General features: G+C 35.9%; 1 protein-coding gene across 1 annotated transcript; it reads left to right on the forward strand.

Annotated features, from left to right (window-relative positions):
* Nucleotides 1–9,132: 9,132 nt before the first annotated feature.
* On the forward strand, nt 9,133–14,683 carry FSHB (follicle stimulating hormone subunit beta). Its single transcript, XM_003773659.3, has 3 exons — nt 9,133–9,183; nt 9,435–9,597; nt 14,433–14,683. The coding sequence occupies exons 2-3, from the start codon at nt 9,439–9,441 to the stop codon at nt 14,661–14,663; spliced, it is 390 nt and encodes a 129-aa protein (XP_003773707.1). The 5' UTR covers nt 9,133–9,183; nt 9,435–9,438; the 3' UTR covers nt 14,664–14,683.
* Nucleotides 14,684–16,796: the final 2,113 nt, after the last annotated feature.

The raw sequence follows: 16,796 nt of genomic DNA on the forward strand, positions 1-16,796 counted from the left end.
GGAGGGAGGGAAGGGAGGGGAGGAAGGAAGGAGGGAGGGAGGGAAGGGAGGGGAGGAAGGAAGGAAGGGAAGAAAGAGAGGAAAGGGAAAGGGAAGTAAGCATTTATTAAATATTTATTATATGCTAGGTACCATGCTAAATCACTTTACAAATATTCTCTCATTTGCTCTTCACAAAAACTCTATGAGGTAAGTATTATTACTATCTCCATTTTACAGGTGAATAAAGTAAAGTAGACAGAGGTTAAATGACTTGCCCAGGATCACAGAGCTATTAATTGTAGCTGAAGTAATATTTGAATTCAGGCCTTCCTGACTCCAAATATGCAGTCACTGCACCACTGAGCATCCTCAATGGATGAGTAACCCATGAAATATCGATGTAATAGAATATATTATTATGCAATTAGAAATGAAAAATATAAATATATGTATTTACATATATACATATATATACATGTATACATATATATACACACATACACACGTGTGTGTGTGTGTGTGTGTGTGTGTGTGTATGATTGATGGGAGCTGAATTCAAATCCCAAGGAGAAACAAGGAGAGAGCATAGTAAAGAAATTCAAATTCCATCACTGACCTTTTCAGTGTGTCGTTAGACAACTCATTTTAATCTTCATGGATCTTGTTTTCCCCATCTGCAAAAAAGAGTTAAAAACGCTCTGCATTTTTTCCAATTCTAAATTCATACTCATATGAATAGTCAATAACATTTCTTAAGCTCCTACTATGTGTTGGATACAGTACTAATATTAAGTATACAAAAGAAGCAAAAAGTAGTTCATAATCTAATGGCTGAGACAGAAAAGAAAAATGTACAAATAAACTATATGTAAGATAAATTGTGAATAGTCACAATGAGAAGGAGGCAAACCATTTTACATGTTTATTATGTGCCAGAACAACTTTAATCAAAAGATCAGGGAAAAGGACCTAAGCTAAATGAAAAACCTAAGATCTTAGAAAGAGATAAAAATATGGATTTTCCATAAAAACAGAAAAGTGGGGGACTGTTAAGATAGAATATGACATACATTCAAGATGGAGCTTCTATAATACCAAGTGTTTTTGCTAATGTTTACATTATTTTCTTTGTCACAAGAGATAATTCTGTCTGAAATGGAGTGAGAAATCACTGTAATATGAAGATGAAATAGGCATCCAAAGAACACATTTCTTAAATAGCAGATGAGACTCAGTGACTTTCCCTTACATTTTTCTGTTCCACCCTTGGTTGTGGGGCTAAGAATTTGAGCTTAGTTCTCCATGTAAGCTCTATTCCAATACTTCATTAAATTGTGGAGATGGACCTTGGATTCTCCAAGGTTTTGTCCCAGAAACGAAGGTAGAGAGATACACATTGAACCAAACAACACACTAACCTAACTAAATTTGGAGGGGCTTATCACCAAAAATTAGTCACAAGATGCCTTTGTTTTGCCTGAAGGTAAGCATCTAAAGCTGTAGAAGAATTGAGAAATATGTCAGTGGAGTGATACCCACTCTGATGAGTTGATGTATCCTTTTAAACAATAAATGCTTCCTTCTCTGTAGCTCAATTTTCTTATTTGTAATACAAACAGGTTGGCTTTCTAAAGACCTTCCCCACATATAATAAGTGCTTAATAAATATTTGTTCCATCAAATGGAAAAGAAAGGAATGCTTTGTTCTGATATAAAAGTCATTTCAAAGTAGGATATTAATCAAATGAGAGAATGTTTAGTGAGAAGTATAATTATCACCTTTCCAAACCTTTCTGAAAATTATGGAGTTCATATAACAAAGCATCATATTCTTAATATTTACACCAATCACATATCTCCAGTCATGGCATGAGGTTCTATTCCCCTATTTCCTTACAAAGGATCTATCCAGCAAAACAGTAATACACATCCATGTGCACATGCACACACAGTCAGAAAGGCAAAGAGAGACAGAGGGAGAGAGAGGAGGGGAGAGTAAACAAAAGGAGATGAACTATAGTATTAAATTATTACTTACAAGTAAACACTACCAGTATCACTGTGAATGTAAATAGTAGCACAATGTTTGCATTGATTTGCAATTTGCAGAAAGACTGCTTGATTTGCAGTCAGAGAAACTGAGTTCAAGTCCTTAGTTCTTCCACTTCCAACTTACGTGATTTTAGGAAAGTCATTTAGTTAACCTTTGTTACAGAGAGAAAATTGGTAGATTTGAGATGAGAGCATGTGGGTTCCAATCCTTCTTCCCAATAATTCTTATTTGTTTTATTTAACTTCTAAGGAATTACTTTCCTTATCTGTCATCTTCTTTCTTTCTTCTTTTACTTTCCTTCTTTCTTCCTTCTTTCTTTTTTTCTTTCTTCTTCCTTCTTTCTTTTTTCCTTCTTCTTCCCTCTTCTTCCTTCTTCTTTCTTCCTTTTCCTCCTCCTACTCCTACTTCTCCTCTTCTTCTTCTCCTATCTCTTTCTCTCCCTGTGCCTCTCTCATAGATCCCGCTAGCAAATCATCTGAATCCTTCTCAGAATAATATGCTTAAATAATTGAACAAAATAGTGAAAATAAATATTTATTTCTCATTCAGATTCAAAGCTTTGTCCTACCCCCAAAATCTATCCATTGACTCCTTGTTAACCTGTGAATATCAGGAGGAGAACTCTTGGATTAGATGAATATATCTTTATGTACCTAGGAATTTCAAAGTACGGGAGTTCCTTATTTTGTTTTTATTGTTGCCTTTCTCTATGTTCCTATCAACTAGAACAGTGCTGGGCACATAGGAGGCACAAACCTCTGCACTGACAGCTCTCCAGCTTTAATCCTGTGATACTGTGCCTGTTTGACCTCTGAAGTTTGAATTCTGTGATATATGTATTAGATGACCTCTGAGGTTCTTTCCACTTCCAAATCTTTAAGTAATGAATCATCTTTTGGGCCATAACCTATCTCACCACTGTAAAAATCACAGCATGAGTTTCACAAGAAGAAAAAGATATAGAAAAGTGTTATAACAATGAAAGCACTTACATAGCAGTTAGCCACACAGAAGAGGAAGAAATAACAATCTTCTTTTCCAGACAAATTTTCAGATTCTTGAAATGCCTATTCAGTGCATAAAACAGAAACAGCTCTCTTAAATTAATGTGCTAACCTTTCTGAAAGAGCAAAAGCTGGGGTGGTCTTGCTATGGCAGGAAAAACCACGGGTGTCATAGTAATGGAAACTGTGTCCTCTGGAATGATCACTCAGCTGAAAAATAACTTGGCCAAAGAAAAAGCAGCTGTTCAGCTGAAGAGCTCAGAAGGAAGACAGCTGCTAATTACTGGATTCTCTTGAGATGTGCTTCCAACGGCATTTTCAAGTTGTTCATTGATTGAGTCTCAATTAAACTGATAATGACTACAGGGTTAAATATCTTAGAGATATTGCTAGACATGCAAAATATTTATCATCAACTCATTCTTCATCAATTGTGATGGCTTAGACATTTGGGGCTTATTAGCCTTCTTCCTGTCCACAGAGAACCAGAGTCTTAGAGCAAAGAGTCCATCCATTTCAAAGAGATCTTACCAATTCCAAGAAAGTGATGGGTGTAAGTGTGGACATAGATATTGGAGATGGTTTGGATGTGACTGAACTCTTTGGGAAAGAGGGGACATTATCACTGACCCTTCTTCTATTTAAGGGAATAGAAGCTAGAAATTGAAGATGAGCCATAGTTGGAGGTAAACAAGAAACTGGTTTAGATTATTAGATGGGGCTTTGAAAATTTCTGTAAACCAAGGAGAATGACCTGTGATGACCGTGTATTTTAAAATCAGCCGGAGTCAGAAATTCAGGTTAGGGGAAAATCGTCAATCTTTATTCTCAGTGAAGAAAGATCGGAGGTGGAAAAGAATGGGCAATAGCAATGTGTGCAGCTGAGTCAAGAAGCTAGCTAGACCAGAAGCCACATGACCAGCAGCTACCAGAATAGAACCAGGCCCAATCTCTCCCAACCTCTCTTGCTGTCTCTCTGCTTCCACCCACCAAAATCGTCATTTCCTTTACAACATATCAGGACTTGCACAGAGAGTGGGCAGGGGCCATTCTTTATCCAAGTATGTATATTAATAGAGTATGGTCCAATTACCATTTAGCCTCATGTGCTTGGGACCTCAGTGCATCAACTCAAGCCTCAGCCCATTACAATGACCAGCATCAGACAATGTTGGAAACAACTGTTTAGATTACAATACAGCAACCAGAGACCAGTTGGAGCAGAATGACACATGCAAAGGACATTGGCTTTGGAGTTAGAAGGCATGGGATCATATCTTGCCTCTGATACCTACACTTAAAATTTCTGGGCCTCAATTTCCCCCTTTGTTATATAGCAGAGGTTGGATTAAATGGCCACTGACATCCCTCCTAGTTCTTGATTCATGATCTATATTATCTCTAAGTTAGACTTATAAGACTGGCACCTATTAAATTCATTCCAGCAAGCATTCATTTAACATTCCCCCTCCAGGCATTGTGCTCTAGCACAATGAAAATAAAGAGACAAAAAAATCCTGACTGAGGTTCTACTGGAAGAAATAATGTGTAATATTCTGGTTGGTTTTCTGGAGGTCTCTGGACCAGCCTTTGTTTCCAGAGTAATCACCATGAGAAGAGTCAGATGATAAAGTCCAAAAGTCTTTATTGTCTCCTTCACAGTCTCTCCTTGCCAGGGCCCGGGCTAGCTTTCTGAAGGCTTTTCAGACAGGCCTTGGTCTCAGTAGAGAAATGAAGGAGGACAGGCCAGCCACCACAAAGGTGGGAGATGAAATGAATGTCTTTCCTTGGCTCCAAGACCTTGAGCTCCAGCCTCCAGTCCTCTCTCTTCTCTGAATCTGTTCCAGTCCCCCTCTAGGTCTGACTCTGGCCTCTTAAATCATTACAATTAAATCCATTCATCATACTGAGTGTAAGCCAATCATTGTATCACTAGGAAACCATTATTTGTTGTAAAATTAATTCAATCATACTGAACTAGAAAACTATTAATCACCATGCTAAACTAGATAACCATTGTATTATCAATTCCACTGAGTTAACAGCTTGTTGTAAGAATCCTTGCCTAAGTGTATTTCTCCAGAGATCTGGCCCATTACAATAATATGTCACAGATAAGTAATCATAAAACACACAAAACACACCTAGCTTTTTTGGTGGGGTATCTTTAATAATTAGGATGGATCAGAAAACCTTCATATAGGAGGTAACACTTAAGTTGAACTTGAATGCAAAAGATAAGGTAAGGAGAAAGAGAATTTCAGGCTTGTGGAATAACTTGTGCCCAGGCTGAAGGGCAGGAGACATAATGTTTATTATGGGGAACTTCAAAAGGTACAGCTTGACTGGAATATAGTATGCATGCAGAGAAAGAAAATGGTAAATGTCAAAATCACAGCTGTCACCCACAGTGCCCTTGCTCTGGCATTAAACGGATGAGATGCTTGAATGACATGGCAAATAGGAGCTGATATTAGGCAGAAGCCATTCACACATATATGAAGGGACTAAACCAGTATTTTTATCTGAAGAATACCAAAAAAAAAAAAAACAGGAGACCCAGACATAGGGGTGAAAAAAAAATTCATACTGAAAGACCAAATAATTTCCATCATCCTATCATGAGCTCTACTTCCTTATTTTTATTAAAAATAGGCATTATAGTATTGAAAAAATATCTTGATATAAAATGAGAAATTAATAAACATCAGATTTGGAGTTAGGAGATCTAACTTTCAGTCTTCGGTCCATCCCCATTTTTTCTGTGTGAACTTATCCAAGTCCTGTGTGACTTTATCCAAATTCTTAGTGATCTTATCTAAGTCCTGTATGACCTCCTTCAAGTGTTTTCAATCCTGAAGTCTCACTTTCACCTGAAAAGTAGAATGAATGATCTCTAAGACCATCCTATGACATTAGGAGTGTTATTATTATTGAATACTCATTATCATTTCTTTTTTGGATGCTATCTGCAAATGACTTCAGTTAGGAGATAGTTTAGCCTAATGGATAAAGCACTGAAATTGGCATCAGGAAGATCTGACTCTGAATTAAGTTATGTGACTCTGATGAAATCCCTTAACCTCTCTGAGCATCATCTTTAAAATGGAAATAATGGATTATTGTTATAGATTCTTGTGAGAATGAAATGTACTCTGTTTTGTAAACCATAAAGGAAGAAAGACGGGAGAGGAGAGGAAGGGAAGTGATATTAGGGGAGGGAAGGGGAGAGAGGAGAGGAGAAAAAAAGAGAAAAGGAAGAAGAGAAGAGAAGAGAAGAGAAGAGAAGAGAAGAGAAGAGAAGAGAAGAGAAGAGAAGAGAAGAGAAGAGAAGAGAAGAGAAGAGAAGAGAAGAGAAGAGAAGAGAGAGGAAGAGACTTATTGGCTGAACAAGTCACTGAACCTCTCTCAGTACTCTGGACATTTTTATAAATTGCAGAAAAGGTGCTGACCTACTTCTGTAAAGGAAGTTTTCTACCTGGTGCTTCCCTATACCAATAAAATCATAGAATCATAGGCCCAACCTTTGTCCAATGGGGTATGGGCATATGTGTGTGTGTGTGTGTGTTCAAAAGGAATGAGATCCTAACCTGTGAGTTCATTAGTGTAGGGAACTCCCTGTTACAGCCTCTCATATCTACTATGTACTCCTCTATTGCCCTCTGTGATATATTTATTTATTTTCTGTTCTTCAGAGAACATTGCATTCTGTGACTCATAGTAACCACTAGAAAACTGATATTAAAAAGATGTGCCTCTGATTCTGAGAAGCTTAGGATTTTTAAAGGAATTTTGCCATTTTTAAGGCAGTTCATTCCATTTTCTTCCTCTTGTTTAATCTTGAGACCAACTCATTGTCCAGTTGCACCATTTGTTCCAGATATATAGATTGTGATAGAAAAGATCTACAGCATGTCCATCCCACTGAATATAACCTGAATAATATATATTATTGATCTACTTGATCTTTCTTGGGTGAATGGTCAGACCTTTTTGACTGAAAATAAATTTCTTTCAGCATATCATTTAATGGCTTGGGCTTTAAGTCTCTTATTTGTTTTATGAGTAGATTGGACTAGATGACCTATAAAAGTTCCTTCTAGTTTTCAGCCCTTTAGCTTTCTTGATCTTGAAATTCATATTCAATAAACAAGATGTTATCTACATTCAGAGAAAGAACTGATAAACAGAAGTATATACAGAATAATTTTACACAAACATACCTATACATGTGTGTGTATATATATATATATATATATATATATATATATATACACATATACATATCTATTTGTGTCTAATGATAGCCATTTCTAGGATAGGAGAGAAGGGAGAGAAAAAGAGAGAGAAGAAATTTAAATGACAAAAATATTTACATGATTTTGTTGTGTATTTGAAAAGAATAGGAAGTTGTATATAGTAGGTTTGCAGTTTTATGTGCAATCATATTTTTATTGTATTGTGTTATAGAATACTTATTTTAATTCTATAAAATAAAATAATTTTAAAAATTATTTTATAAAAGAAATGAAAATTAAGAACATAGGGCTTTCTCTTTTAGGTCAGCTAAAGACAACTAGAAACTCCTGGCTCTGTTTGGTTTTCATGTACCAGATAAAATGGTATCATTTCATTGCTCATCCCTTACTTAAAAAATAAAAGTATCAACAAAAAAGTTTGCTAATTTTTGAGAACTCCAAAATTTTATGACATTTAGAATGTCAGTTTGATGCCACAACGCCATTTCTATGTGCTCAGGGAATAGCTTATTATCCATACACAGCTGCCCTACCTCTTCAATAGATCAAGTAATTATACATCAAGATTTCCTTCTCCCTTACTTCTCACATCCAAGCAGTTGCCAGATATTCTCAAATATTTTTCATACAACTGTATTCTCCATTTCCAGAATATTGTACTTCCCCATCTCTATTTCACAGAATGCTTTGTTTCCTTCAGAGGTTAATATATTTTCTACCTACTATGTAATCTCTTTCCTGACATATCTTTGGCTAGTTTTTCTCTCTGAAATTTATTTTTCAAAAATTATATAAAACATAAAATAAAAGTATTAATTTTGTATTTACTTGCATATGTATATGTTATTGCTCTTGATAGATTGGAAACTCATTGAGAAATTCATTTTGTCTTTGTATGTCAGGTCCTAGCACAGATCAAGCCAATAGTAGGTGGGAAGAAAGGAAGGAAGGAAGGAAGGAAGGAAGAAAGGAAGAAAGGAAGGAAGGAAGGAAGGAAGGAAGGAAGGAAGGAAGGAAGGAAGGAAGGAAGGAAGGAAGGAAGGAAGGAAGGAAGGAAGGAAGGAAGGAAGGAAGGAAGGAAGGGAGGGAGAAGAATGAAAGTGAGAGGGAAGAAGGGAGGGAGGGGAGGAGGGAAGGAAGGAAGGAAGGGAAAAAGGAAGGGAGGAAAAGGGGAGAGAAGGAAGAAGGAAGAGAGGTAGGAAGGAAGGAAATATGAGAAAAAAAGGAAGGAAGGAATGATGCAAAAAAAAAGAAGGAATAAAGAAGGGAGGAAGAGTACTCATGGTGTATAGTAAGAGCACTGAACTTAGTGCTTAGGGATTTGTTATCTAGATTACAAATTACTATAAAGAACCACCTAAGTCAATTACTAAGTAACCTCTACTCCCACCACTATCTGCCTTAACTTCTCTAACTCTCAGATTCATTATCCATTTTTAAAAATGAGGCTTAAAATACATGTAGTGACTTCCTCAAAGAGCTGTCGTGCAAATCAAATGTCTTGCAAACTTTAAAGTTCTAGAAATGTCAGCTGTTATTTTTTAATTACTCAGATTAAAGAAACTGTAGCAAATGAGTAAACTGAAAAGGTAAAGGGGTTTGGGAAGCAAGGATTGGGGAGGGTGCCAAGGTTTGCAAAATGAACATCTCTGGTAACATGATGATTTCTTGTCTTAGAATGTTGTAACCCAATTTGATCCCACTGTCTATCTAAACATTTATCCTCTTTTGGCAAGCCCTGAGCCAGCCCTGGTCACATTAATACCCTGTAAATCCCCAAGGTATAAGTTACGGCTGATTTTGTATAAAAGGTGAGCTTGCGACTTTACCCTGTCTACGGATTTTTTTTTCCTTCCTAATCATCTAGACAGACTAGGAAATACAGGTAGGTCTCAAAAGCTACATTTTATTGTCTGTTTTTGAGAGAGGGTGACTTTCAAAATTTATGGATTTTCAGGTTTCTAAGAACCAAATTAAATTTGTTGGGACATTTCTCTAAGGGATTAATGGATTTTAGCTCCTCTTCAGGAATAAACTCAGTCTTGCTTTTTGGTTAGTCCAAGTACAGATCATAGATTGAGATGGAAGGAATCTGAGAGACGATCTAATCCAAACTTTCTGGTTCATTCCCCACAGCAGGATGAAAACAGCTCAGTTTTATGTCCTCTTCTTCTGTTGGAAAGCAATTTGGTGCAATGGCTGCATGTTGACCAACATCACCATTTCAGTGGAGAGAGAAGAGTGTGAATTCTGCATCAGCATCAACACCACTTGGTGCTCCGGTTACTGCCATACACGGGTAAGGGTTGCAGATATCCTGAGAAGGAGGGAGTGAACAACTCCCTCCTTTCCTCATTTCTCACTCTGAAATTTCATTGTTTTCTTCCCAGAAAGCATGTTTTATTAATAATTTCTCTATTAGTAACAGTTGGTTTTTTTATGTGGCATTTTGAAGTTTACAAAATGCTTCAAAAATCATCATTTATTAAATATTATCCATGTGCCAGCCACTATTAGGAACTGGAAAATATAAAGACAAACATGAAATGAATCTTGGCCTCAAGGAGCTTATATTCTGTCAGGGAAAATAATATAGAAATAAGTGTATACAAAATACATTTTAAATATTTTATTTCATTTGCTCCTTATGGTAATTCTATGGTATGATAGACAGGGCTGAACTTAGACAAGTGGGGAATACCTAGCTTCAAATCATGCCTGAGATATTTTCCATTCATATGATGCTAGTATGTCACTTAATCTCTTAGACTCAATTTCCTCATCTGCAAAATAGGGATAATATCAACAGTTATCCTCCAGGATGGTGTTAAAGTTTAAGAAATCTCCAAAAGTTTTCTATTACTTTCAGAATTAAAATTAAGTTCTTTGTTTAGCAATTAAAGCTCTTCAGATCCTGATCCCTTCCTGTGTTTTAAACCTCCTGACACATTACTTTTCCCTCCACACATTCTATTACACTGTAACATCAACTTACTTGCTTTTCCTTTAACTGAACACATATTCCTTTCTACCTACCTGCCTTTATACCAGTTATTTCCTATGCCTGAATACTCCCCCTTTCTCACAATTCAGTTTAAATCTTATCTTATAGAGGAGACCTTTTCTAGTTGCCCAGTTGCAATTGTTTTCTCTAATATTACTTCCTATTTATTCTCTCTCTCTGAGTCTATCTCTCCCTATCTTTGTCTCTGGGTCTGTCTCTTCTCTTTGTCTCTCTGTGTGTCTTTCTCTCTCTGTCTGTCTCTTTGTCTTTCCTTCTCTCTCTCTCTCTCTCTCTCTCTCTCTCTCTCTCTCTCTCTCTCTCTCTCTCTCTCTCTCTCTCTCTCTCTCTCTCTCTCTCTCTCCTTATGTCTCTTCTCTCTGGGTATATCTCTCTGACTCTGTCTCTGTCTTTTTCTGTCTCTGTCTTGCTGTCAGTGTGTGTGTGTCTCTCTCTGTTTCTCTCTCTCTCTGAAACACATATATATCTTGCATATACCTGATTGTTTACATGTTTTCTTTCCAATCATTCTCTATGAGCTTCCTGAGGGCAAAGATTAAGTCTTCATCTTTCTTTGTATCCCTACTATTCAGCACAGTACTTAATACATATTAAGGCTTAATAAATGCTTATTAACTGTTTAAAACAAGGTCATGAATGTGAATCATTTTGCAAATCCTAGAGTACTGGATAAATGTCAACTATGATGCCAATTTTATTGATGATAAAACAGCTCCAGACAAGTCAGATGACTTGTCCAGGGTTGTATAGCTTTTCAATATCAGAGCTAGGATTTGAACCCAAGTCCTTCCAGCTTCAAGTCCAGTGCTCTCCCTCCTGTGTCACATGCACTCCCTTTAGTCATTTCCAAGTAGGGTCATGGCTTCTGGATTGATTTCTGGAAGGTACCTGTGATCTAATCTAACTCAAAGCCTCATTTTACACAAGAGAGGGCTGATGCATTGCCCAAGGTCATATTATTCATAAGTAATAGTCCTGGGATTCCAAATCCTTTTCTTTTCACTGCACCATAATCCTCCTTGCTTCTATTTGAATAAATCAAATCAGAACTTCAATAAACAACAAGAAATCAAGGATTTGGTGGATGAGATCTCAGAAGATTTTAAATCTAAGCCACCCATTTTGCAGATGAGGTAACTGAGGCAAAAAGAAGTTGAATGGCTTTCAAAACAAGCTTAGTTAACAAGTGGAAAAGCTAGCATTTGAATCCAAATGGGATGAGTCCAAACCCAGAACTTTATTTACCCTTCTTCTTATAGAACACATAGCCCAAGACCTTTCATTTTACAGAAGAGAATACTAAGGCTCAGAAAGGGAACTTGACTTCTCCAGGATCAAACAATTGGCAGTTAACATTAGGGAGAAACCCCAAGTTGATGTAAAAGGTCAATCACGGTAAAAATTCAGCTATAGGCATCAAAGTCATGCCTGATAATATGGCAGTCCAAAACAATTCTGCAGACAAAAATCAAAACACAGTCAGTAGAATAATTAAAAAACTATTTTAGTTCTTCAATATCAAAGCTAATAAGTGTCCTGTAATTTGTCCTCAGCTGTGTATATGATCAGTCTTCTTCCTGAAGTTCTGAAGACTTGGTCCAATTCAATTAAGTTCAACATTATCTACTACATGCAAGACACTGTACTAGGCTCTGAGAATGCAGAAAAAAAAAATAGAAGCATAATCTCCATCCTCAGAGAATTTGAATTTCACTGAATCTATAGTCAACTGTCTTCCCCCATTCTGACTTCCTCCCCACTTCCCTAAATAAGAAAGTACTTGCATTAGAATGGGTAAAAAATCTAGGATTTGAGATCTTTGTTTTAGGTTGAAAATAAATAGAATCTATCGAATATTCTTTAGCAAACATTTAAGTACAGCATTCAAAGAAAATAATTGGCCTTTGCCAATGAGCATCTCACATTCTTCTGTTGTACATGCAAGAGTTTCTTTGGTGTTTTATTGATTGATGCTCATTGAAGACTATTTCTTTTTGTTAATACCATTTACTTTCTTAGCTCTTAAGGGGTTTTAAAAAGCTGCATGTTTAGGCACTATGATAAGAAAATTCAAATCAGTTCTTAGTTCATACAGTATGTCATCCACAAAATATATGTCTTCTAGAAAAAAAAAAGATTCAAACTACTGTCTGGGAGTCAATTGTCCTCTTTCTATATCCATGTAAGAGAACAATAGCTACAGTCGGCATTAAACAGTATGGTATAGTGGAAAGAACATGAATTAAGACCTAAAGGTATTGGGTTCAAGTTCCAATCCTTCCATTAATTAGCTAGTTAGGCATGTCACTTCAAGTCTCTGATTCTCAATATTTTCAAACATTAAAAGAGGAGAGTTGAGAAAGATTATCTCTAAAATCCCTCAATTATCTGTTCATATAAATAGAAACTACTGTAAGCTGTTTTTGTATCCTTTGGAAAACAGAAAATCTACAAAGTATACAACACTTAAGGGAAAAAAATATGTCTAAATGACATGAGGCCCCTGGGTTTTGATATAAGCAAATAATCAATAATTCATGACTTTTTTTTTCCTAAATACATGGTGATAAGACAAAACACTGAACTTGGAAATATTTTTATGTGCAATTAAACCTAAATATTATATATTTTTACCTGTCAGAAATATACGTTTTAGTTAATAATATGAAAAAAACCTTGCTTTCTCATGTATGTAACGTAGGTAATAATAATAAATATTAAATAAATGTATTTTTCTATTTTCAATGTCCTTTACAAATATTGCCTAATTTATTCTCATGACAATCTGGGAAGTAAATATTATCATCATCATCATCATTATTTCTTATTAATATTACTCTTCTAATAATATTATTATTATGCTTCCTTTTTAAATTTGAGGTAACAGGGATAGACTGGCCCAGAATTACTCAACAACTATTTATTAAGTGTCTGCTGTGTCCCAGGCACTGTGTTAAGCATAAGAACACAAGCAAATGTAGAAGGCAGTGTCTGCCTTTAAGGAGTTCACAGTCTAATGGAGGGAAAAACATGAACTAAATAGGATAAATTGGGAATGCTAACTAAAGGAAATGTATTCAAATTAAGAGGAATCATGAAAAGTTTCCTCTAGATGGTGAATTTTTTTAGCTGGAACTTAAAAGAGGCCAGGAATAAGAGAAGAGTGAGATCATTCTAAGAGGAGGAAGAGAAGAAGCGTGAGAGCATTCTAGACTTGGGAGAAGCCAGTGAAAATACCAGTTAGTAATAACCTATGGCTAGATTTGAATTCAGGTCTTCCCAATTCCAAGTCCAACAGTGTATATTATCTAGTTGCTTCTTCAAATTACAACTCTGCTGATTATTAGTCTGGCATATAACAAATGCTTAATAAGCATGTTGGGTTGACTGTTCATTGGCCTTGAGCTAGTCAACTGACTTTTCTGAATCATATAATGAGGAACTCAGATTAAATGACCCCTAAGATTCCTTCCATCTCTGATTCATAGCCCCCGTAACCCCCGTTGTTATAGTTGTTATTATAACTTTGTTGTAATAACTCTTTGTGATCTCATCATTTGGGATTTTCTTGGCCGAGATATTCGAGTGGTTTGCCATTCCCTTCTCCAGCTCATTTGACAGATAAGGAACTGAGGCAAGCAGAACTTAAGTGACTTGTCCAGAGTCACTTAGCTTATAAATATCTGACGCTAGATTTTAATTCAGGAAGATGAGACTTCCTAGATTGAAGCCCAGTGTTCTTTCTACTGCTCTATCTAGGTGATCCCTGTTGTCACAAATAAAAAAGTTGCTTTATAACTTGAAAAATGTCCTATATAGTATGTGAGCCCTATAATTGTTATTTCAGAGGATGAGATGGGAATGGCCCCAACGCTGATTTACATTTTCTGTAAAATTTCCAGAGCTATCCAGAAGTGATTCAGAACCAGTCTTCTTCATTGTGCCCTAGAGCAGGAGATTTCTCCAGGGCACATCACACTGGTTTTCAGTAGGTAAATGTTAGAGGGCAGGATATTCAATTTCAGTTTCATTTTGTCTAAGCTATAAAGCAAAATCCAAATAGAAGCAGACAGAATCATATAAGCCTCTTATTGCCTTTCTATCTTTTCCAGGACCTGGTATATAAGGATCCAATCAGACCCAACATTCAGAAAACATGCACCTTCAAGGAGTTTGTCTACGAAACTGTGAACCTTCCAGGCTGTGCAAAGCAGGCTGACTCCCTGTACTCTTACCCTGTGGCAACAGTGTGTCACTGTGGGACTTGTGACACTGACAGCACAGACTGTACCGTGAGAGGACTAGGACCAAGTTATTGCTCTTTTAGTGAAAAGAAAGAATAAAGCCCCATCTAACTTCAGGGTAGCAGACTGACTTACTTTCCACATTATTTATTTAAAATACAGTTTCCATATGTTATATGTCAGCCAAATTTTAGCCATTGTTTTAGACTATTCGAAATGACTAGATAACATAAGGTTGGAATATTGCTATGATGTAGGAAATGATGAGTTAGTGAATGTAGAAAAAAAAAATAGAAAGACTTGGACCTAAGAAGGATATTATCCATTTTCACATTAAACAGAGCACAAATAAGTGTAATCAGTCTCACAGAAATGCATATAAAGGGATATGTGTATGATTATACATATCTATGTATATGTATGTGAATATGTCTCTGTGTGTATGTATATGTATATATATAGTGTGTATTTTTGTATGTCTACATAAATATATCTGTACTTAACTGTAGTTCACTTTTAGGGGAAGGAAAGGAGAAAAAAGAAAAAAGTTCACAGCAGAAAACAAAAGAAAATTTACAAGGAAGCAAGATAGACAATTCTTAATATAATACAGTCATTATTATATGGTTTTCTTGAAATGGAAATTTATTCATACATATTTTTCAATCCTTTCATGTTCTGTTGGACATCTGACAATGTTTTTTTTTCTATTTTTATTTAAGTTTTAAATAAATAAATACATTTTTTAAAATGAAATACTGTTTCCAAGTAATTATAAAGAAAGAAGGGAAAGGATTTTTTAACACATGTGAAGCTCTGAACCTACAAAATCTGAAACCACAACATCTGTAAGCACTGTGCTGTGGGGAGTTTTCAGATGCTCCCTGCTGTAGGTGTCCTATTGATAGCTGGTTTATTGACATCAGTGGCAACTTTAGGAATAGGTAGATGCTTTGAGCCCAGTTGCATCTTGAAAACATCATATTCCCATCTAATTCCTATTCCTTGGCTATATAGGATTTTATTAAATATAAATTCATTTCAGGCATTTTCTGAAGCCACTGAAACAGTAAATTAGGGAACAGTTTCCAGCCAAGCAGATCATACTTGGAGGTGGCCTGAGTCTATATCATTCCCTATTTGTGAGGGTTCTCTGGGAGCAAGGATAAGAATAATTAATAAACTCTCTTTACCAACTTCATTAAAGGGATGGCAGAGGCCAAAATTGCTAGGCCTTGGTAGTCTGCATTAGTGACACAGGAAGAAATATTGAAATTTGAGCCCGTGGAAATACAACAAAGACACAAATGTCCATTCTCATTTGAGTCCTCTTTGCCCCACTCAGTTCATTGGATATCAAATAGTGCCTCTGGAGCCATCCTTTGCCAGTCATATGATTTGAATGGAAGACTGGGAATGATATAAGAGGCTTCATAGAATGAGCACTACATTTTGAGTCACAGAACATAGACTGCATTTGCCAACTTGGCAGTCACCTGGTTGCCTTATCTATAAAAAGTAGAAGTTGGATTAAATAGACTCTTTGATTCTTTCTAATCCTAATTCTGTGATTTTATGATATTCTTCCTTCTAAAGTATAAAATATAAAGCTACATTTAGGTCCAAAATTCTTATTATATGCCATTTTTAACATGAAAAGTCTTAATAGCTTTCCTTCAAAATTCTTCAGATATCTACCATATTCTTATATTGCAGTCCAATTGAGTCATGAATTAGAACTGAAGGAGGCCTTTGAGATCTCCTCATTTTACAAATGAAGAAACTGAGGCATAGAGGAGTTTTGTAATCTACCCAAGGTCACATAGCTATTAAAAAATAAAGCTAGAAATTGAACCTTGATCTTTTGATTTCAAAGCCAAGTTTCTTTCCAAAGAACTATGGTTGCATCCTCTCAGATATTTATGGGCTCTTAGATATTTAATGCATCAACTTAGCTGTCACTTTCTCCAAATTACAATGGACCAACATCTAGGGATTCCATCAATATATTTCCACCTAGGAATTTCATAGTTGAAATTGTTTGTGAAATATCCATTTTAATCAGCTTGAAGAGCTGTCACATACCTATAGATTTCCCTGTTTTCCCATAAGACTTTTCAACAGCTATCTGATTCTTTGTGTTGGTGAGAATGCCATTTGGAAGAAAGCTTATGAAGACAGCTTCTAGTAACTTGCCAAGTTAATTTAAATTAATCTCTTCAGGAAAGGGAG

The sequence above is a fragment of the Sarcophilus harrisii genome, chromosome 6, assembly GCF_902635505.1.
Source record: "Sarcophilus harrisii chromosome 6, mSarHar1.11, whole genome shotgun sequence".
Lineage (NCBI taxonomy): Eukaryota > Metazoa > Chordata > Mammalia > Dasyuromorphia > Dasyuridae > Sarcophilus > Sarcophilus harrisii.